Source organism: Hevea brasiliensis, chromosome 18, assembly GCF_030052815.1.
Source record: "Hevea brasiliensis isolate MT/VB/25A 57/8 chromosome 18, ASM3005281v1, whole genome shotgun sequence".
In the NCBI taxonomy this organism is placed as follows: domain Eukaryota; kingdom Viridiplantae; phylum Streptophyta; class Magnoliopsida; order Malpighiales; family Euphorbiaceae; genus Hevea; species Hevea brasiliensis.
In genome coordinates this window covers 49,202,806-49,224,313 of record NC_079510.1, presented here as the reverse complement: position 1 = coordinate 49,224,313, position 21,508 = coordinate 49,202,806, and the positions used below count along the sequence as shown (strand labels likewise).

The 21,508-nt window shown below is 36.4% G+C and overlaps 2 protein-coding genes across 12 annotated transcripts; both read right to left on the bottom strand.

Annotated features, from left to right (window-relative positions):
• Positions 1-8,578: 8,578 nt before the first annotated feature.
• On the bottom strand, positions 8,579-10,117 carry LOC110631514 (auxin-repressed 12.5 kDa protein). 3 transcript variants are annotated; one of them, XM_021779376.2, is made up of 4 exons: positions 9,684-10,117; positions 9,375-9,591; positions 8,896-8,957; positions 8,579-8,790 (listed from the first exon to the last, which is right to left on the bottom strand). In XM_021779376.2, the coding sequence occupies exons 1-3, from the start codon at positions 9,781-9,783 to the stop codon at positions 8,921-8,923; spliced, it is 354 nt and encodes a 117-aa protein (XP_021635068.1). In that variant the 5' UTR covers positions 9,784-10,117; the 3' UTR covers positions 8,579-8,790; positions 8,896-8,920. The 3 variants fall into 3 exon arrangements, with proteins under 3 accessions (XP_021635068.1, XP_021635067.1, XP_021635069.1); XM_021779375.2 differs by having other exon boundaries at positions 8,579-8,957; XM_021779377.2 differs by having other exon boundaries at positions 8,579-8,957; positions 9,375-9,588.
• A 1,015-nt stretch (positions 10,118-11,132) lies between these two features.
• Positions 11,133-20,678, bottom strand: LOC110631513 (protein FRIGIDA-ESSENTIAL 1). Of its 9 annotated transcripts, none has more exons than XR_009146175.1 (8): positions 20,246-20,678; positions 18,613-19,123; positions 18,229-18,464; positions 16,609-18,146; positions 16,332-16,472; positions 16,064-16,155; positions 15,606-15,673; positions 11,133-11,711 (listed from the first exon to the last, which is right to left on the bottom strand). XR_009146175.1 is itself a non-coding variant. In XM_058141082.1 (6 exons), exons 1-6 carry the CDS (start codon positions 20,514-20,516, stop codon positions 16,443-16,445), a joined length of 2,430 nt encoding a protein of 809 aa, XP_057997065.1. In that variant the 5' UTR covers positions 20,517-20,678; the 3' UTR covers positions 16,230-16,442. The 9 variants fall into 9 exon arrangements, 4 of the variants coding, with proteins under 4 accessions (XP_057997065.1, XP_057997062.1, XP_057997063.1 ...); XR_009146174.1 differs by having other exon boundaries at positions 11,133-11,705; XR_009146176.1 differs by lacking the exon at positions 16,064-16,155 and having other exon boundaries at positions 11,133-11,705.
• Between the last annotated feature and the right edge of the window lie 830 nt (positions 20,679-21,508).

The window sequence follows — 21,508 nt, the reverse complement described above, 5'->3', positions numbered from 1 at the left end:
ACAATTACCCATATCGAATCATATCCTCGCGTGCGAGGCAACCACAAAATCCATAGAAATCATTTCCCACTTCCATTCGGATAGGGAGCTCTTGCAACTTCCCCGACGGTCTCGTGTTCAAACTTCACCTTCGACAAGTCAAGCACTTGGACACAAAGTCTGCTATGCCTCTCTTCATGCTATTCCACCAATAGCTATCTCTCACATCATGGTACATCTTGGTGGAACCTGAGTGGACACTGTACAGTGTATAGTGTGCCTCTCGCATGATTTCATTCCGAGGTTGTCCACATTGGGCACACATATCCTAGAACCTTGCACTAGGGCGCCATCATTGGCAAATCCAAACTCACCACCTTCACCTGTGTACTCTTTCTATGATCTTCATTAATTGTTGGTCTCGTGTTGGGAAACTCTAATTCTATCTCGCAAGTCGCCTCAGAAAAATGAGCCAACAAGACCCCTCATCTGAAAGATCTAGGATTAAACCTTGATCCATCAACTCATGTACTTCCCGAATCAACGGTCTCTTCTCTAAATGTGCGCCGCGTAAGATTTTCTGCTTCAAGCATCTGCTACTACATTGGCCTTCCCATGGTGGTACTGGATGGTGAAATCATAGTTTTCCAGAAGCTCCATCCATCTCCTCTGTCTCAAGTTTAAATCCCTCTGTTGGAAGATGTACTTCAAACTCTTATGGTCGGTGTATATCTCGCACACTTCACCATACAGGTAATGTCTCCAGTTTTTAGTGCAAAGACTACACCGCCATTTCCAAATCATGGGTGTGATAGTTGCTCATGCCTCTTGGTGCAACTTGAAGCATAAGCCACTACATTTCCATTCCGCATCAAAACACACCTAGGCCAACTCAAGGCGTCAGACACGGTGTATCCTTCACCGCTCATAGGTAGTGTTAACACAGGCGGTGGTTAGACACTCCTTATCCTCATCATTATAACTGACTCTATCGAGCTCTCTTCCTGTCCTTTGCATCTTATCCACTTCCCTTTTCCTATTTTTGGTATTGTTGGTATCTTTTCAACCTGCTGTACTTATTCCTTAATTTTAGTCCTATCTCATCCTTACACCTTTTCCTTCAAAGATGTCTATCCCATCATCAACTTTAACTTTCTTTTTATTTCTTAGTCTTATCTTGATTACTAGTTTCATTCTTGAGAGAATTCTAACCCTATGATTTACTCCTACCAAGACATTCTTCACCTTATGTAACACTTATAATTACCCATAGAAAATTTTTCTTGTATCCCCTTTTTCCAACTTAACTATCGAACATTATCATTCCCTACCAGCCTTAGTAGGAAATTGCTTATCTGGATGAATATGAGCCCCATAAACTATAAGTTCCATCCGAACTAACACTACTGTAGGAAATATGTGTCATGCCTTAATTCCAAACAAGATACTTCACGTGTTCATTCTCCTTAATATAATCATATATACCGCCCATAGCTTTCTAAACTTCAACCTCGGATTATCCATCACAATTTCATCTATTGAAACTCATCCATAAATAGTACTTCATCTAGCTCATAGTTTAAAGCAATGCAAGCCTTAGTAGCTAACTCAATTTAACTCTGTCATTACTCGATCGTCCTTTCATACTTAACACTAGGTATGCACTTCTGTCATTCTCATATCAGAAATTGTATATGAATTGGTGCCTATCAAAATCTCAAATAACTAGGTCTCCTTGCCTCGATCTCCTTATATAACGCTCTGGAATAAAAAAAACACGAGCTAAACTTGAAAAGAAAGAAAAATATCCTCTATATTCAACTACGCCCGATTGTCCATATAATAATGTTTAACCTATGTTTCTTAGTTTTTCTCTTCAAATTTCATCATCTCCTAGCACAATTGTGCTCTACCTATAAGGTATCATCTGCATGAACCCTTTACTATACCATCGTCCTTCCTGACATAATATTTTATAATTTATTAACTTTACTTATACTCGACCTATGATTCATATCTATCATCGTTTATATTGTGCCCTTAACCCTTGTTGAATCCTGAAAGATTTCTCTCGCTAATAGATTCTTTCAACACTAATTCCACCCTTATCTATGGTCATTAATTTGATCCTTAAACTTTTTAGTGATTTATTACCATCAATACTTGTTACTTTTTATTCTACCCCTACTGTTGCTCTGTTGTTATTGCTTCACTGCAAAGTGATTCTGTTGATCACACTAAAAATGTTTGCCTGACATTCATAACGAACCTCTAACTACCTTCTCACTATCTCAAAAGTCTAACCTAAAACCTATGTGTCATTATCTATCATTCTTTTCCTCTCATCATACCTATTTGATCCCTTAGACTGACTTTTATTCAACTTATCGCTTACTACCTTCTCTCTCTCTACCGATTTAGGTAGTCCGCAATACCCTCACACACCTTCTAACATTTACTCATTATTATTGTATTCCATACCTCCATCACTTTTCTCACTAATATGGTCCCATTTTGGGTTTTCCATCCTTGTCATTCTCCTTGCCAAGAATAACACTTAGCCTATCCTATATCTTAACTTTGTTCCTTTTATTATGCGCTCTTTAGGTTGTCCTTTCATTTATTTCCTTTGTCTTATCCAAAATAGAACTTGACTATTCTATCCCTGGTTCCATTCTTCTTCCTAACATGACAGTTGTACTTGCTAACTATATCTTTCAGAGTCTTTATCGCGTTATTATATGTCCAGTATACTGATTTGGTCCTTTGACCACTCTAGCTAGTACTCCCACTAGCACTTAGATTATATTGCATCTGTAATCAATTATCCCAATTTTCATTCTATACTTTCTCTGTCTACTGGCCTTCTGTGATTTATCTTCGCTAATTTATTACTCTTAACACTATTATAATTAGATTATACTACTGTTTGTGTATTGTCCGCTTTGGCAGTGGGCCTCACGGATTGTCCCTTGGGAGGTTTCGCTCCCAAAAGCGCTACGACCTTTAGGTGACCCCACATATATGGCCCGATTCCCTTCTCCCATTTCCGATGTGGGACGGGCGGCACTGCAGCGTTACGCCGTCCCCACACCGTTACAACCCACCAACTTCCGGGGCGTCCTCGCACCCACTCGTCTTTGGAAGTCGGCTCGATACCAATTCTTTGGCGTGGGCCTCACGGATTGAGGTTTCGCTCCCAAAGCGCTTTGGGAGCGAAACCTCCCAAGGACAATCCGTGAGGCCCACGGCCAAAGCGACAAATTGGTATCGAGCGATCAGAGGACGGCGATACGTAACGCCTACAAAAGAATGGGCCCAATATGTAATTCAAACCTTTTCGCTTTTGGGAGCGAAACCTCCCAAGGACAAATCCGTGAGGCCCACGGGCCAAAGCGGACAATACCGGGACGGCGATACGTAACGCTGCAGTGCCGGCCCCACATCGAAATGGGAGAAGGGAATCGGGCCATATATGTGGGGTCACCAAACGCTTTTGGAGCGAAACCTCCCAAGGGACAAATCCGTGAGGCCCACGGGCCAAAGCGGACAATACCGACTGGTGGTTCGTTACAATTGGTATCGAGCGGTGTGGTGACGGCGCAGTTAATGAACTAAGATGTAAGGTTCGGTTCAAAACGCTTTTGGGAGCGAAACCTCCCAAGGGACAAATCCGTGAGGCCCACGGGCCAAAGCGGACAATGGTCGTTACAATTTATTGGTATCAGAGCGGACTGTGGTGACGGCGATACGTAACGGCCGCAGGTACCGAATGAACTAAGATGTAAGGTTCAGTTTCAAAACAGTTAGCGCGCTTTTGGGAGCGAAACCTCCCAAGGGACAAATCCACGAGGCCCACGGGCCAAAGCGGACAATCTTGGTTGAACAATATGAAGTCGAAAGGAACTCGAAATTGCAGTCATACCTTTATCGTATGATTTCTATTCTTATCCTTTAGCTTACATAATACCCTTACTACCTCGAGCGATTCTAATTTTATTTATTATTATTTTTATTATTATTATTTTCCATGTTTACTCAATTCCAAAACTTAAGATTTCGGGCACCCAAACCCGTCATCCAATTCAAAGGATTTACATCCATCGTGATCTGATTATATATGATTCCTATAATGGAACTTGTATCCTCTCCAGGATACCCGAGCCAACTACTCTCTACCACACTCTACAACCATCCAGTACTATTTTGTGGGTCACCATTATTAGTAATAACTTTCGATCCCTTACAAAAGATAGGACTATACCCTAACTTGCAACAAATGTACTACATTTACCACCTTGCCCAAAACCATGTCAAACTAATGTCTCTCTTATCATATCATAGCTCTGTAAATCATATATTCATAGTTTCGACCTTCTCTAGGTAGTAGGGTTGTACTTTATTCCATACTGATACACACAAGGTATACTATTCTCACTAAGCTCTAAGTAAAATGTTTGTCATAAACCATCCAAAATTCCATACCAAGACTAGATGGTCTCACTCTATAGGTGTCACCTTTACTTTGCAACTAGTCAACCTGCAGTGCGATAGCAACTCTTCAGTAACTCTAGCTCATGCTAGGTAACTGGTCCATGACTCTAGTTACCACCCAACCGTGACCTTCGGTATTCTAGCTCTAGATCCCTAACCAAGAGTTCCCAACTCCTTTGCAGATATAGAACTGGCATTCCAAAGCAGACTCGCAACATCCTCATCATAAGCACTACAGTACACAATAATCTCATGTCGGTACTATAATCTGCAGCTTACGAGCGGACATCGAGAACATTGTATAGTTACTACGATACTAGGTCTCATAATTTCTTATCTCTCCAATCTTCTATTATCACAAACTTATTATGACTGGGTCATCTACCGATGACCGTAGTGGTATCCTCATCTTTATCTAGAGGCAACTGTACTTTTAAGACTCACTTTTATGTACTCGTGCCTTACGAAATGGGCACACCATTTAAACCCATACCGACAAAAATATAACATTTCTTGGAGTATCCTCATGATGGACCTCACATGTCTACTAACTCTATTTCACATTTCTGTACTCCACGAAAATCAAGATACTAAGCGAGGTAATCTTATATTTCCCGAGGTATAACGTAGAATCTAGAAACAAAGAATTACAGAAAAGACAAATGTAATCCTATACTCGCATGTGACTCCTAGTAGACTCTTTCCAACACTTAGATAATTTTTTCCTATGAATCGAGCCTAAGCTCGATACCACATTTGTCACGACCCAACCTATGGGCCCTAGGACCTAAAGCCCCGAGGCCCGTAGTAAGCCTAACTGTTCATTAACCCAACTCTAAGGCCCATTTGGGCCCAATATCATGAAAACAAACGGACGAGTCCGCCATAAAATGGACTTTCCAACGGGAGTTTCGACTCACCCGACTGTAAACATAATAAATACTAAATTGGGGATCTCAGCTCACCCTACACAAACTCATATCCTCATAAAATAAATGGGAGCTCGGCTCCTCATCCAATCCATCAAACATGCATATCATTATACGTTTACAGGTCCAACATGATAACAATATTACAGACCATAATCAAATAAATACTTCTAACACATGCGGAAATTCTAGGAGTAAATAAAATTACACAAATATTGATAAACAACTGCGAAGGAGAAAAGCGAGTTAACCAAAATAAAATCCTCCAAAAATATTGAACAGAGTGAGCGTTAGTAAAATATCAATTTTAACCATAATCTCTATAACTATCTAGAACTAAGGTAACCTGTGGAGTGAAATGCAACAGCAACCATATTTTCACATCATAACAACAAAAAGGTAATTTGAAGCACTCACGCACCCTGTGACATCAATCATAATATATGGGAGCTGATCCCCTATACAGCTCTCTTAAATCCAACTGCCAAGAACTCATTTCGGACTTCCACTTAATAACCAAATCGGGGTCCCAGCGAAGAACTCAAGCCGTGTCTACCCCGAAGGACCGGGTCCCAGCGAAGATCTCAAGCCGTGTCTACCCGTCCTATCCATAGTCCACACCACATCACACGCACGCCAACGCACGCACGCTGCTCTAAATTACCACAACAACATCCATGGCACGCTAACAGTTATGAATGCAACATAAATCGTGCCTATAGTTTAACTACATAAATATTTGCATATAAGTGATGCATGGGCATGCTTGAACATATAATAATATCGAAATTACAATTAAAATTAATATTTTACTCACAGACTTGGCAATCATCGTGGCGGTGGGCGGAGGAAGAAGGCTGTCCCGGCTCACCTGACAATTATATTACAATTATTTAATACAAATTACCCAATACAAATCAAGAAAAGACCCAATACGTCCTAAGTCGTGCCGAAAATCCTGCAGAGCCTCCCCTATACCTAGGACCTACCCAACCTGTAAAAGGGCTCAAAACACACTTCTATATCCACAATCCATATATCCACAACTCAATCACATCACACAGCCCCTCCTGGGTCCATCAAATCAATCATTCATCACAATATGTAAAATTTTAATTTAGTCCTTATAATTGATCATTTTTGTAAAAACTGCTCAAATAAGCTCTAAAAATTATAAAACTTTGCCCCTCGGTCCTTAGAAATATTAGTAAGCTATTGCAAAAAGAATCGTAATTTTCTAAGCTACCACGAATATTTTATGGATTTTTAATCCTATTTAAGCACTAGAAAATTACGAAAAAGCAAGGTTCGGGTTTACCTTTGCCGATTCCGACTTGAACGCTCGGGATGGACAATGGTGGGGTAGCCAAAACCTCGATCCAATTCGAGACTTTTCCGTGGAAATTCACAGATCCGGACAACTGTCGAATTTCTGCGAATTGAGGATACCTACACGAAGCCCAATAATAATATATAAAAAATCAGGGGTGTTACAAGTAATATCCGTATATATAAACTTATCATTATTTATTAAAAAAAAATTAAGAAGAAGAGGAAAACAAGCAATTCTTGAATACAAACTTGTCCCACATGGATGAAAATGACTATTCATTACAACTTATTTTTTATTTTTGGGTCCCGGAAAATCGCCATCACGTTTAATATTTTAACAATATACTTATTTTTTAAATAATTACGATATTATTTAAAAATTCATTAATTAATTCGAAATTTTCTATTATCATTTTGTTAAAAAAAAATACAGTTTATTATTAATTACTATTACATAGTGGAAGTAATTTTCATCTTATAAATAAAAAATAAAAAATAAAAGTAAATCATGATAATCATAAATTAAGGTGGACAGCTTACTGTAATAATTAAGAATACATTCTCTCGTAATTTATTTATCAATTTATTAATTTACCATTAAAATAAAAAAATAATTTTGTTTTTTTTTTTAGTGTAAACCACATAATTTTTTTTTTCCGTAGCTCTTCTTCCAGTCATGGGCTGCCACATTGACATTGTCTTCTCTCCTGCTTATCCATTATCTCCTCACCAGGGGACCACTTCTGTTATGTCCCCTAAATATTAACGCTTAGCAATATTTGATTTAAATCGTAAGAGAGAATTAAATTGAATTAATTTAATTTAATTGATTTAATTTTTTAGATTAAATGATTTGATTTAATTTTATATTTGTGATAACTATGGTTATTCGATTTGATTTAGCTATTTTGATTAAAAATTAAAAAAAAAAAATTCGAGTCATAATCCTACATTATACTATTTTTAGGTTTTATAAATATTTCAATCGGCCCTCGATTTATCTTTATTTTCTCTTCTTTTGTCTCTGTGACACGATTTCTCTTCACTTCTTCTTCTTATTCTTCTTTTTCTTCCACCCACCTCCACCTCCACCTCCACGTCCACGATTCCATCTCAGCTTTGTCTCCCACATGCCGCATCTCTCCTCAAGACTCCAAAGCATCGTTGAATCGCACCACTAGAGAAAGACATATCGCATCGCATCACACCAATGTCATGAGCATTGCACCATCAATGCTCACCTAGTCACCTTAACCCATCGGAGACCCATCCAAACACACGCTCACCTCATCACCATCCATCATTCTCGATCCCATTGTGTGCTTCATGGTATGATAATTACTTTCTCTATTGATTTTTGATTGATTAAAATTTTCTTCAAATCTGTGAAATGTAATTTATTTTTATGAATACTGAAATTAAATGATTTGTTTTATTATTATAAATGCTTTTGATGAGTTGATTGGATCCATAAAATGTTTGTTGATAGATTTGTAAATTGTTACTGTTGCTACGAAATTAATACCGAAAATTTAGAGATTGAACGACAACGTTTTCCGGGTTTGCACATTTCCTCACATTGAAGATTTTAAATCAAATCAAATTAAATCAAACCAAAATAAATTAAATGAGTTTATTTAGATCTGATTTTCCCTTGACATTTTATAAGAAATCAATTTTTCAATTTTTTCAATTTTGATTCGAAACTAAACCGATCAAATGCTCTCCCCTACTAAATATCTACTGTTCTTCATTAATCATTTAATTATTAATAGACTTAAATATTTCCAAGCCTTAAGGTTTATTTAATTAGTCATTACTTAAGAAGAAACTTGGATAAGCAGTAAGCTAAAATAACATATAATTACATTAATACCAAATAGATAAAGATGACGTCCAATAAAATTATTTAATGAGAAAAAAAAGCTTACAATATTCAATTTATTTATTTAATAACAAAAGCGGTTCCATCACCACCGTCCACGGCAGATCTTGACTTGCGAAGATCAATCCACCGTTCCAACAATCCATACCTCAGCAATTTTACTCGCAAAAGCTAAAATACTTGTGGTCAGCTTGAAGCCATAGGAATAGTGCTCATATAGCAACATTAAAACGACAAAGATCAGCGCAGATAAGGGAACAAAACGACGATATTTACATGGCAACCCTCTTTGACTGCCGCCTCAGCGATGCTTGCTTCTGGTTTCTCCACTGTAAAGCCTGTGATTATCAACTCATTTTTAAAATCCAAGTAGATAGAACCAAAGGATGAAAAATGAAACCCAATAACGTAGATCCAAGCCATCTGATGAGAAAAGTAAACAAATCTAACGGCTTGAGTCCACTGAAGCACAAATTAGTGTACCATATACTCATTATTACTTGCATGAATGCAAAAGATGATCAGGAGCTATTCCCACGCGCCACTATAACACCTGAAAATACCTCGAGATGTATAGAGCCAAGATCCCGCTCACCTCATGTTTGCTTGCAAAGAAAAGAAAAGAAAATCTAAAAGGAAAAATGATTCAAAGAACCCAGAAACCTCATACTTTCTTCCTTCTTTTATGAACACCTATACAATAATACAGTACTGTGTACGTGTGCAGAAGCAACCATGGAAATTAGTTTATATACCAGTCATAAACAGTAGGAGAATTTGGCTGTGGCTTGTCAAAAAGCTGAGCTCCAAGACCCTTAGTAGCAAGGTTGCTACCAGGGTGGAAAACGCTCCTCCATACGTTGTCCTTGCGAGCCGAAACCGGGGTTGTGGGCGTCACCGGTGTGGAAGGTGTCCCTGGACTAGCTGGCATCGAGATGGACCTCTGGAACTTGCTCGTCTCTCCTTCCCCTTCTACACAAATAAAACAAGTTAACCATGAATTCACGATTCTTCTTTAATAGTTGAAGATTTGGGTTTCATCGGTTTCTTTGACAGTGATATACCTATGGTCACGGGTTTTGTGCTGATCTTTCTGAGCTTGCCAAGGCCACGATCGGGCTGAGGCCCCGCAACGACATCGTCCCACATCTTGTCTAGCAACATCTTTCTTCTTCTTCTTCTTCTCTTTCTTCTCTGAGTTTGCCGAGGCCCGAGTGAGGTTTTTGGTTCTGTGCCGGATCAGATTATATAGAGAGAGTGGGACCTGGTTTCTGTAATGTCTCAAATATCTATTATTATGCAAAATTTCAAACTTCCAGACAGATTTTTTGCTACCTCCAAGGGCAAATGACGCAGGTAAACATTGTTAGATGAAATAAGATAGGGTGTGGAAATAGAGAAAAATGGTAAGTGGATATAGAAAAAAGAAAAGATGGATATAGATGAAGACTCTCTAAAACAGGGGACCCCGCAAAAAAATATCTGTTCATGAATTGATGAGAGAAATTTGGTGTTTTGCTGGACAAGTGTAATACATTGTCCTATTCTATAGACAGATGTAGGGTCCATCGACGTGGAATATTAGGGCTTTGATGGTGAAATGTGGGGCCAACTAATCTTTTTTTATCATGGATTTTGATTCTGTGGTTATCAGTAAATAGACAAACTAGAATTTTGATAATTTTAATTCCGTCTCCAAAGGATATCTGTTCCCGCTTCTGATCGCTCCTATAATAGAATGTAGCAATGCTAAAAATGAGGATATCCTTTGAATGGGATCACGTTTTGAGCGTGTTCTTCATCTATCTACTCTCCACAAATTGCAAGCATAGAAGGAATGTTGTTTGTCATTGACAATGCAAGACATTTATAGCGACAAATTGAGTCTAGAAAGATGTTAGACAGGTCAGTCTTGCCCAAATATTTGTTGAGGATCGCAGATTAAGCCCTAAATGGCCATGGGCTGATTTCACACATGGAAGCTGAAGCTTAAACAGGCCCATGTTAGCGATTTTCTTCGTGGCCCAATAAAAATGATCATGTACCATTTGATCGCGGATAAGTTTAAGCTCTATTTGAATGAATGGTGTTCATCATTTAAAATTGATATCTATTAAAACAGAGCCTAATATAAATCAATTAGAAACAATATTATTAATCCAGCCAAGAGTAGATGAAAGTGAAACTGATGAACAAAGAAATTTACAACCATTGTCAATGGTTGACCATTGTGGTAAAAAATAGAAGATGAAATTATAATTTTGTTTTAACCCCTAAGGTTTTTTCTCTCTACTTTGATAAAGAAGACAATCCGGCATATAATTAAGCCATCAAACATGAGACAGAGCAGAATTCCATTGACAAGGATTGATTTTTAACATTTATCATTCTATAGCAAGCCGCCTCCTTGGAATGTCCATCAATACAAAAAATATCTATCTTCCAATTAGAGGTCATCAATGATAATGACTTTGCTAAACAATAGTAATCAATATCAGCACTCACCTAAAGCATTAATCAATGAGTTGTAACTCAATGGTAATATATTAAAGTTTGCTGTAGGAGACCAACTATCCCTCCAAAAAAGAACAATAAGAAATCCAGAAACCTCCCTTCATGGGACAAGATGCCAATCCTAGACTAAGTTATAACAGGGAACACATTTCAGTTCAGAATGTAGTTCAATTGGATAACACATGAAACGGCAAAATAACACCTGAAACGGCAAAACACCAAGGAAAAACAAACAGTAAAGGACAGACGCTACTGTATATCATGATCCAGCCATGCCTTTGTTTATATAAGAAGCTGCAGGTTCTAGCAACCAAGTTCACAACAAAATGGCATTCCAATTGCAAAACCAGATTTCCATGGATATTGTTGCAGCTAGCAATTCGTGTGAATCACTGTCCTTTGCTGGCCTAGTATCTATTCAAGATATGCTATCAAAGTCCTCTCAGACAGATGGAATCATCCAAATAAAAAAGCAAGAACAAGAGTTTGAGTTTGATCACATTACAACAGATTCAGCTGCTCAAGCTCCAAACAAGACTTGCCCAGCTAATATTTCAATCTCCAGGGTACAGCTGCAACTACAAGCATTTCTGTGTCAGTCCAAGCAAGTGAACCATAAGCCTAGCTCCAGAGGTGCAACTTATAGCAATAACAAGATATTGATTGATAGCAACAATAATAACACAAAGGTCTCAGATAACCCAAATGATAAAGAAAGAAACCGAGCGAAGAGGGAGCATGCTGCTTCAAATTTGTCATTGGGTCAGAAAATACTCCTGTCGTTCATCTCTCCATGCAGGGAACGTAATGCACACAAGCCAAGTATTAAGGGACATACTGTGCCAGAAGAAACTGTCAAGTCATATTAGATTGAGGTTCCTCTTTCCAATTTTTCAAAATTGAGTTTCCAATTATTCACTTGTCCAATTAAGATGAATATTTCAATGGAAAGGCTTCAATTCTGCTCAAGTTATTACAGTAAGCATAATTCAATAACTTCACAATTGTTTTTCTTGTCACATTGACTGAAGCACCATTAGTAGCTTATTGATGACTCTACCCTCCAAAGATTAAATTAACAAATCTGTTCATAGATCTTCCTGATTCACCTTGGGTTTCTAGGGTTAGGGTTGGGTTTGCTATTGTCGGCTTGGGTTAGGTTTGTTTTTGTTTGATTTGTTGGGCTGGTTGCGATCATTCAGTGTGAGCTTCCCTTTCTATGCAGGCGTTTTTAGACCCAAGTGGCTTCCCTTTCTATGCAGGCGTTTTTAGACCCAAGTTTGTACTTTTTTCCCTTTAAAAAAAAAAAAAAACCTAACTTTGCTAAAATAATAGGAAACAAAAAACCATCCAAATGCCTAAAAAATTCTATGTCAGCTCAGTTTTCCAACATGTGCAACTGATGAAGAACAAAGAGGAACAAGGAATAAATATTTAGGAAAAGAGAACTAATTCTCAATAATTTTATTAATCTCAATAACAATCATAGTCCAAAACTACTGAATAATAGATAATTAACTTTATTTATAGAGCTTACAACTCTAATCAAATTAGGATCAGGAAATCCTAATTCAACTCTAATTAGAAATATAAATAATGCAGAATAGAAATATTAGAATTTTATTTAGGTATTTTAATTATTATAGAATTAGGAAATTTAAAAAGTTTTTCTATTATTTCCTAATTTATCTTATTTAGTATTCCTAATTAGAGTTGATTAGGATTTCTATTCCTAAATTGATTAAGGTTGTAAGCTCTATAAATAAAGCTAATTTTATATTATCCAATAGCTTTGGATTATGATTATTATTGAGATTAAATAAAATTACTGAGAATTAGTTCTTTTATTCAAGGATTGGTCCTTATTTTGTTCTTTGTTCTTATTTGTTCTACATCAATTTTGGTATAAGAGCCTAAAATCGAGCTAAATTTCCATCAGTCTCCGCAAAATCACCACACTTCCCATTCAAGTCTTCCCATTCCTTAGATTTCCACTGGTGTTTTTGTCCTTCGAAATTCTTCCTTGTTGCCTACTGTTCAAAAAAAAAAAGAGTCGAAAACCAAAAGAACCTTGCAACTCGTCGTCAGCCAATCTGTCTCTTCACTTAAAAGCTGAATTTTGAGTTTTTTTTCTTCAAGTAAGGTATGTTTTCTTATTTCAAATGCCATGAAAACTTATATTAAGAGGCTAGAAGAAGAGATCAATTACTACAAAAATGTTCTCGAAGAAATTAATTATGACATTCGATTTCATAAGGGTTAATTACTATCTTGATGTCTTTGTATTGATAATTATAGTTAAAGACATGATCGTGAAAAGTGTTCTTTCTTACATAGTGAATATCGAGAAGTTAAACAGATTTTACTAAATAAAGGGAATATGAAAATTTATAACAATTCTTACAAGTTAAAGAAAGAGAGCTTGAAGAATACAGGAAAGAACTTAGGATTTCAGGTGTGAAAAAATTGAAAGCACAATTTGATAAGTTATCAAAAGTAGAAGTACATGTTGATAAGTTATCAAAAATAGAGCTTAATAAGTTATTGGTAGTTGTGCCAGAACTTAAAGAAGAAATTAAAATTGCAAAGCAAGAAAAGAAGTTTGACTTTGAAGATGAATGAAAAGAAGAATTCTTAGAGCAACTTGAAGATGAAAATGAGGAACAAAACGAGGTACCTGAAGAACCTAAGTTTGAAGAGTCTGAAATTGAAAAATCCAAAGTTTTGATTGTTAAACCTTCATCTATTGAAGACCTTATTCTAAAGCACGGAGTTGATCAAGCCATGGAAACTCCAATTGAAATTGAAGAAAATCAACTTATGGAGCCAACAAAAGAATTTGAAAATTGAAATCTTGTTCCTAAGGACTTTTCAACTATTATTTTTATTGATTTTATCTGTCCAGATGTTTTCAAGAATGCAAAGGAGAGCGTAAACTTTTTAAAATCAATTTTGTTGCTACCGTCCAATAAGATTGTACTATTTGTTCTATGTATTTAGTTTGTGATCATTCAGCACTTCAAAACTTGAGAACGAGTTTTTTCCAACCAGAGAAGAATAATGCAGAATAGGAAGATTAGAATTTTATTTAGAAATTTTAATTATTATAGAATTAAGAAATTTAAAAAGGTTTTATTATTTAGAAATTTTATTATTATTAGTTCTATTATTTTCTAGTTTATCTTATTTAGTATTCCTAATTATAGTTAATTACGATTTCTATTCCTAAATTGATTAGGGTTATAAGCTCTATAAATAGAGCTAATTTTATATTATCCAATATCTTTGGATTATGATTATTATTAAGATTAAATAAAATTATTGAGAATTAGTTCTCTTTTTCAAGGATTGATCCTTATTTTGTTCTTTGTTCTCACTTGTTCTACATCAATAAGATAAACTAACAAATAATAGATCTAATAAGAATAAAATTTTTAACTAATAAAAACTCTTAAATTTTCTAATTTTATAATAATTAAAATATTAGGAAACCCAAATTCTACTCTAATTAGGAATATAAGATAAACTAGGAAATAATAAACTTAATAAGAATAAAATTCCTAAATAATAAAAACTCTTTAAATTTCCTAATTCTATAATAATCAAAATTCCTAAATAGAATTCTCTTCCATTACTGCATTAGCACCAGGCTGTCAAAACTGCATAATTAGGCACAGCCTTAGCCTCCATGAATCTTTTACAAAAGCATTTCACCATTAGAAAGGCTGTAGGGAGCATTTTGTCCTTTAATTATACTTGCTTCAGTGATGTAGACCCCTTGTTCTCCCACTTGTATTTTAATCGTCTTGAATCCCTTACTTTTCATTTTTCCCCTTTGGACAAATAAAAAATGCCAATGGATGAGTGCATCCTAGTGCACACAGCTACTGTATCTTATGACCTAGTATCTGATTCTATAGCAAACAGATTTCAGATAAAGTATGGAGAGAAGAAAACCCGAACCCACCACAGGTTGGAATTGAGAATGGAAGAGAAATCAGGTTCCGAGTGAAATCATATATACAAAAATCTAATTGGGTGTATGATTATCCTCCTTTCCTTCAATTTGCTTCCAACCATACCTTATGTTTCTCTCTTGATGTGGCTTTCTTCCTAACAACTCCCAACTAAGTGAGCCATCGAGTATAAGTATATACCTTGCCCCTGCTCCAGTGAATGGAAGATAGGGATTCTCCACCGAAACAGTAAATTCCTGCTCCACCTCCATTGATGGAGCCCAGTTCCACTTCCAGTCTTTCATGACTGAGGTTCTGGCATTCTAGTAGTATTAGGTTATGAACTATAACAGCGCAAACCACATCTATTAGCACTTGACAGTCAGAAGATGCAGTGATATTTCTTGGAATTCTCCAAAGGAAAATCATGCAAAAAAATGCCAAGTGCATGGTGTCAAGTTATCAACTATAATTTCATTGAATATATGGATGTTGTGAGCAAAATAAGGCAAATACCTCACTCCATAAATATATCCACATATTTGACAGCGTTGTAGAAAAGCAATATGCAATAACACAGGCATCTGAAAACCACAATAAAATATTATAAACCAGCATTTACACAAAAATGAAAATTCAATAAAACACTGAGCATCAAAATTTATGGGCAGAAATAATGCAAAACAATTGTTACTGAAACACAACAGTTAAAAATGACCATGGATTTTTATCATCACTCTAAACCACAAAGCACATATTACAAGGAAAACTGCTGAATGACATGGTCAATCAGCTGCCTTCCATTAAGCCGGTTCACAAGAATTTGCAACTTATTCTTAAAAAGGTGTTCCAAGCCAGTCCCAGCCTAAAGCATATCTAATTATAATTTATAAGCTTAATGTTTTCAATCCATATGCAAATGAAAGAAACAGGGACCCGTTCTAACGCACCAAGGAGCCCTGAGCAAGGCTAACCTTAAATGCAAACCAAATTGGAACAAAGAAAGTTGTAATAACTGTTAGCCTTAGAAGCCAGCTAACAACATCAACACTTCTAAGTAGTTTTCCTGTATTCAACACTTCTAAGTAGTTTTCCTGTATTCAATAAACAAGTTGTTCTTTTAAGGCACAAAAACCAAACTACAACCAGACATAATTTCTATATTTCATTCCAATAAGATCAGATAGGAAGAAACAAAAATCCATAAATAACAACATTTGATAAAAATTCAAAACATTCAACCTGAATCTCAGTTTTAATTATGTCAAACAAGCCTCTTGCAATTTTCAAATACTAGAATGTGTAGGAAACTGTACAAAAGAAAAAGAAAAAGAAAAAGCTAGGCCTGGCATGTCAAGACTTCCCATACTTTGTACAGTATCCCTGCAAATGAAAGAAGCAACCGTCAAATGCCAATCACGACAAATGCAACCGTCAAATGCCAATCACGACTAACTTTCAAATTCCAATATATATCTCTTCCCCAAGTACATATTATTGATAAAACTAAGATGCTCACCTCAACAAGCTTTGCAATTTTAGGTTGAGATGACGAAAGATACTGCCTAGTTGATTCCACCGTAGTTGGAATTTGATGAGGCTGCAAGGTGCGAAGAACCTTTTCAACTGCCTTTTTAGCTATAGTGTTATGTGCATCCTTGCTGAGATGACCCTCGCGCCAGGTTGGTCTCAACAATTCTTTAACAAAATCAATAAGAGCAGCACGAAAATGTCTCAGAACTCTTGATTCTCCATCTGTCTTTTGGTCAACATCCATTTCATTCTTTTGCCTAACCCTATCTACCTTGAAGTCCTGTTTATGTCTTGGAGCGTCATACTCATGCCTAGAATCACGATCAACATCAATTTTGCTTGTATTTGGTACATCACTGAGATGACCGCTGCTTGAAGCATTTTCTTCTTTGGGCATGGTTCCTTTTTGTCCACTGACCACACAAGTTCCCCCCATCACTTTTCCAGGTGTAGAGCAATTCTTGTCCAACACATTTTCATGGAACCTACCATGAAGAGACACAGTACTTTTGTCATTATGACATTCTGATCCAAGGGTTTTACTTAATGAGTTGTCATATATTGATTGATGTGATGAATTAAGGTTGGATCTCTCTTGAGTAACAAAAGAAAATTTGAAGGGAAGTCTGTATCCTGTAGTGGATAAGTCGATGCTATCACGAACAGGATCATATTGGCTTCCAGGAGATGATGCCATTGTATGAGTGACAGAAAAAGATGGCCTAAAAGGTATGGATGGTTCCCAGTCATTTGAGGAAATTTTTGCTTTATGTTCTGCATAGTGCAATGGATCCCTAGATACACTGGTTAGAAGTGAAGTTTCTCGATCAGAACCAAAGAGAAGGGAAGCACTTTGCCGTAATGATCTAGAAGCATGATAGTTTCTATCATTGTGTGACAGCTTTTGAGAACCAAAAGGACTTGTATTCAAAGAGGAACTAAAAGAAAACGATGGTCCTTTCCAAGCTGAGATCTGCTGAGATGGCAACATAACACTACTTGATAGAGAACCATCCAGGCTTGTACCTTGCACAAATTGATCTCTAATATATGTTAGATTGTCCAGACTGCTCAAATAAGAAAAAGAATTTTCTCGATGGTTATTGCTTGATGTTACAGATGAGAAACTTGAAGAATATCTAAGTTCAGGAAGCAATCTGCTCTGGAATGAGGGAGAGCTACCTCTATTAATTGGAGAGGCATAGCTACCATAATCAGAAGCAGGCCAACTTCGTCTAAGATTCTCTATCCCTACATTTTTTGAGGAAGAAACGCCATGATCATCTTTTGATGAAGGAAATTGCTGTGTGTCAGAGTGGAAACCTTGAGATAAGTCCTCTCGCTGAAGTGATAAAGACTTATGTTTGTCATCCAACCGATGCAACCTTTGGCTTTCTCCATTTTCAAGTGCCAAGATTCTTTCTGAAGAGAACTGACAAGAAAATGCAGCACTATTTCCTATTGAAGAAGCCATTAGGTCAGGAAAGCCAGGGAACTTCGGTTTTTCCGTTATGTTTTTCAAACCTGATACAGGAGAAGGTGCAAGGTGCAATTATAAATATCATAACAGAGAAAGTTCAACGTTCACACAAGGTATATCATATACCTTCATCGAACTGGTCTCTTTTTGAGAAATTTGCAGCAGCTGCATCTCCCTCCAGTTGTTCTTTAGCATTAACAGTTTTATTTTTTATATGAAGGAACGTACATGAACTACCTCTAATGCACCACCCTTTAGAAAAAAAGTCACATATAACTGCTGGGCGCTTGTTCTGATCCTCGAATTCAGCAGAAGGGGATAGACTTCGAGTTCTTTTCTCCAAAGTAACCAATCTGGAAAACCTAACAGTTAGCGGGAATTAGGAATTGGTAGTAGTACTCAGGAAAAGCAGAAAAGTAGAGAAGGAAGAAGAGATATTAAGTAGTGAGGACGACAGGTCCAGTGGCGTGAAAGTAAAATTACAGAGGTATGAAGCCAGTATCACCGCACCTTGATGTTGTTTGCTCTTTATCCCCTGACCGTTTTTCCATTGGATTAACATCTACCTCAGAATCCAGAATACCATTAGTCTCCATACCTAAGCTGTCTTTTATAGCTAAGGCATTAGACACCTCATTTCCTGCGATACTAGATGGACTGGTGGTCTCAGCAGCCATAGCTTCATCATTGAAAAAATGAGCCATGCTATCACTATAGTGTTTGCTGATTTCTTTAGATTTTTTCTTTATCATAAGGGCCTCAGTGTCGTTTTTAACTAGAGACCGTTGACTTCCATTCTCCCCAGTGGTTCCTGATTTAAGAAGACACTTGGAATCCTCATAGTTCACATGCAATTCCTCCTGCAATTTCACTGGTTCATTCAAAGGACCAGAAAATTGGGAATTACAGACACCATCTTCTACAAGGGAATTAGATGGTAGCCCCAGCGAAGACCTTCCAGGAGTAGAACGTAATCCCAATTGCCTGTCAGTCCCCTCAAACTCCGTATCTTGACCAACATCTACATGGAAGAAGAATTAAATCAAGAAATGAAGCGATATCAGTTTCCCCAGAACACATGTTCCAGAGGCCCTAAAACAGATCCTAGGAGACTTAATCACTAAACAGAGCACCACATTGGATCACCTATAATACTTACCCAAAAAGCCAAAAATTAAATTGGCCCCACATCAATGCTTATAGAATTAAACCAAATAAGAATTAACTATTTTTAACTCACAGCTATTTGCAAGGCAACCTTGCCTTTTGGTTGCCAATTAAAATTTGGATGGACTGAAGAAGGAATGTTTTTTAAAGTAAGGTAAGGTAAGGTAAGATAATAGAAGGTAAGGTATTGAAACCTCCTAACGGTGGGTTCAAAAATTAAGGTTTTTGGAGGTTTTAAAAACTTCAAAAACCTTACATCCATTAAAAAGTTCCTCCCGAACAAGCTCAATACTTTAAAAACCCATACCTTACCTTCAAAAACTCGCTCCCGAACATATTAGGAATTGTCACTTGAAAAATCCCAATAGCAATTCAGATGAAATTCCAAAAGAACAATCATAAAAAGATGACCAAAAACTTACAATATAGTGAAAATCTTTTAAGAAATCCACTTACAATTGGAGTTGATACCTAGTGATCTGATTAAAATTGGTGAAAATAACATTCCCATCTGAAACTAAGGCATCAGCAAGATTCACAATCTTAATGGAAACACTTAAATTGCAGAGCATAACTGATTTTCCCAATGCCAATCAGCTGAAAGATTTTCACTATTAAGCAAGAAGCAGACTGACTTACTATGTTTAAGGTTCTCCAATGCCAAACAACAAAAAAAAAAAAAAAATTCCCACTAAAATATAAAATATAACAAATGTCAATGAATATTTCAAAAACTATTTTTTATTAAGTGAAATAATGCTCAATTTAGAGCCCAATTGTATAATTCTATATCAAATGAGTACAGATTTCACATTAGAAAAGCATCTCTATCTCAACAAACTGTTTTAAACAATATTCTCGAGATAAAATAAGAAATAACAAGACAGATACAATACCAATAGCAACAAACAAAGATGTCACAACAAAATGCAATTTGCTAAGAAAAATAAAAAATCAATCCTAAAAAAGAACTAACCATTACTTTTGACATTAGCTTCCTTTGATGAATCTGACATATCATCTTCTTCTACTTCAACTTCTTCTTCTATCTCTTCTTCCTCTACTACTATAATCTCTTCATATTCTTCTTCTTCGTTATCATTCTCGATTTCTTCTTCCTCTACTTCTATTTCAGTTTCCTGATCATCTTTTTCGAGGTCGGAATCAGAGATTTCCACGGGTGGACCAGAAGATGAAGGTGACTGGTCATCATCAGAGCCCTGCGCGGCAGAGATTGGCGGTGGCATTTGGTTTTGAACACCAGCAAGTTGTGCCCTTGTAGTTCCTTCCCGTTGGATTGGTTCAGTACATATTGTAAGACCTGGAGAGGAAGGCCAGAAGGATGCTGATCTGGGCTTTCTATTTAATGACCGAAGGAGTAACGTTAGAGATCGGGCTCATCGTTATTAGGCAAAATTGGCATGCGTCACCGTTTTATGCTCTGAGAAAATAAAAATCAATGCGTGCAATTGTGCAAAGAACGCTGGTTGTCGCTGGTTAAATTGGGCTTCATTGATTGGATCGGGCAAACCTGATAGCATGTTGAATTTAGGAAAATGTTGTATATAATTTCACTACTCACAGAATACATAGCCATGTTTAAATTTTAATTTATAATATAAAAAACTTTTTACTATTAATTTTTATAATAATAAAATTATTATAATATGAATTAATAAGTTTTCCTATTAACTTATTGGCGTGACATCGATTTCATTTTCATAGAATTTTTTTTACCATTTTTATTATCGAATTAATTGTGTCATTTTCGTAAATTATAAAATAACTAAATTTCTTTACACTACATATATTAATTATTCTATAAATCTAAACTTACACAATTACGCTGGAGTTTCTTTGTTTGCGGGAGATCCAAACTCTTTTTTCTCGGCAATAAAATAAATCAAACACAGAGTTTTTTGTTTCCTTCTTTTAATGTTTTTCTGTTTTGGGTGTAAAAATTTCATTTAAGGTAGACGTCATTTGGGTTTATTTTTTTTTTTTTCGAAAGTTAGAATATTTCATCAATAAAAAAAAGGCCCTCTTAGACCTATTACAGGTTAAAATCCATGGCCAACAAAGTATAGAGCAACCCAACTCACATTGTACAAAAGACACCAGCCCAAAAAAAAAAAAACAAAAAAACCCTAGCTTAACAGATCCAAAATGGGATCCTCAACTTGGATGAACACCACTACACAGCAACAGAGCACAACAGGAAGTCCAACCAGGTCGCCAA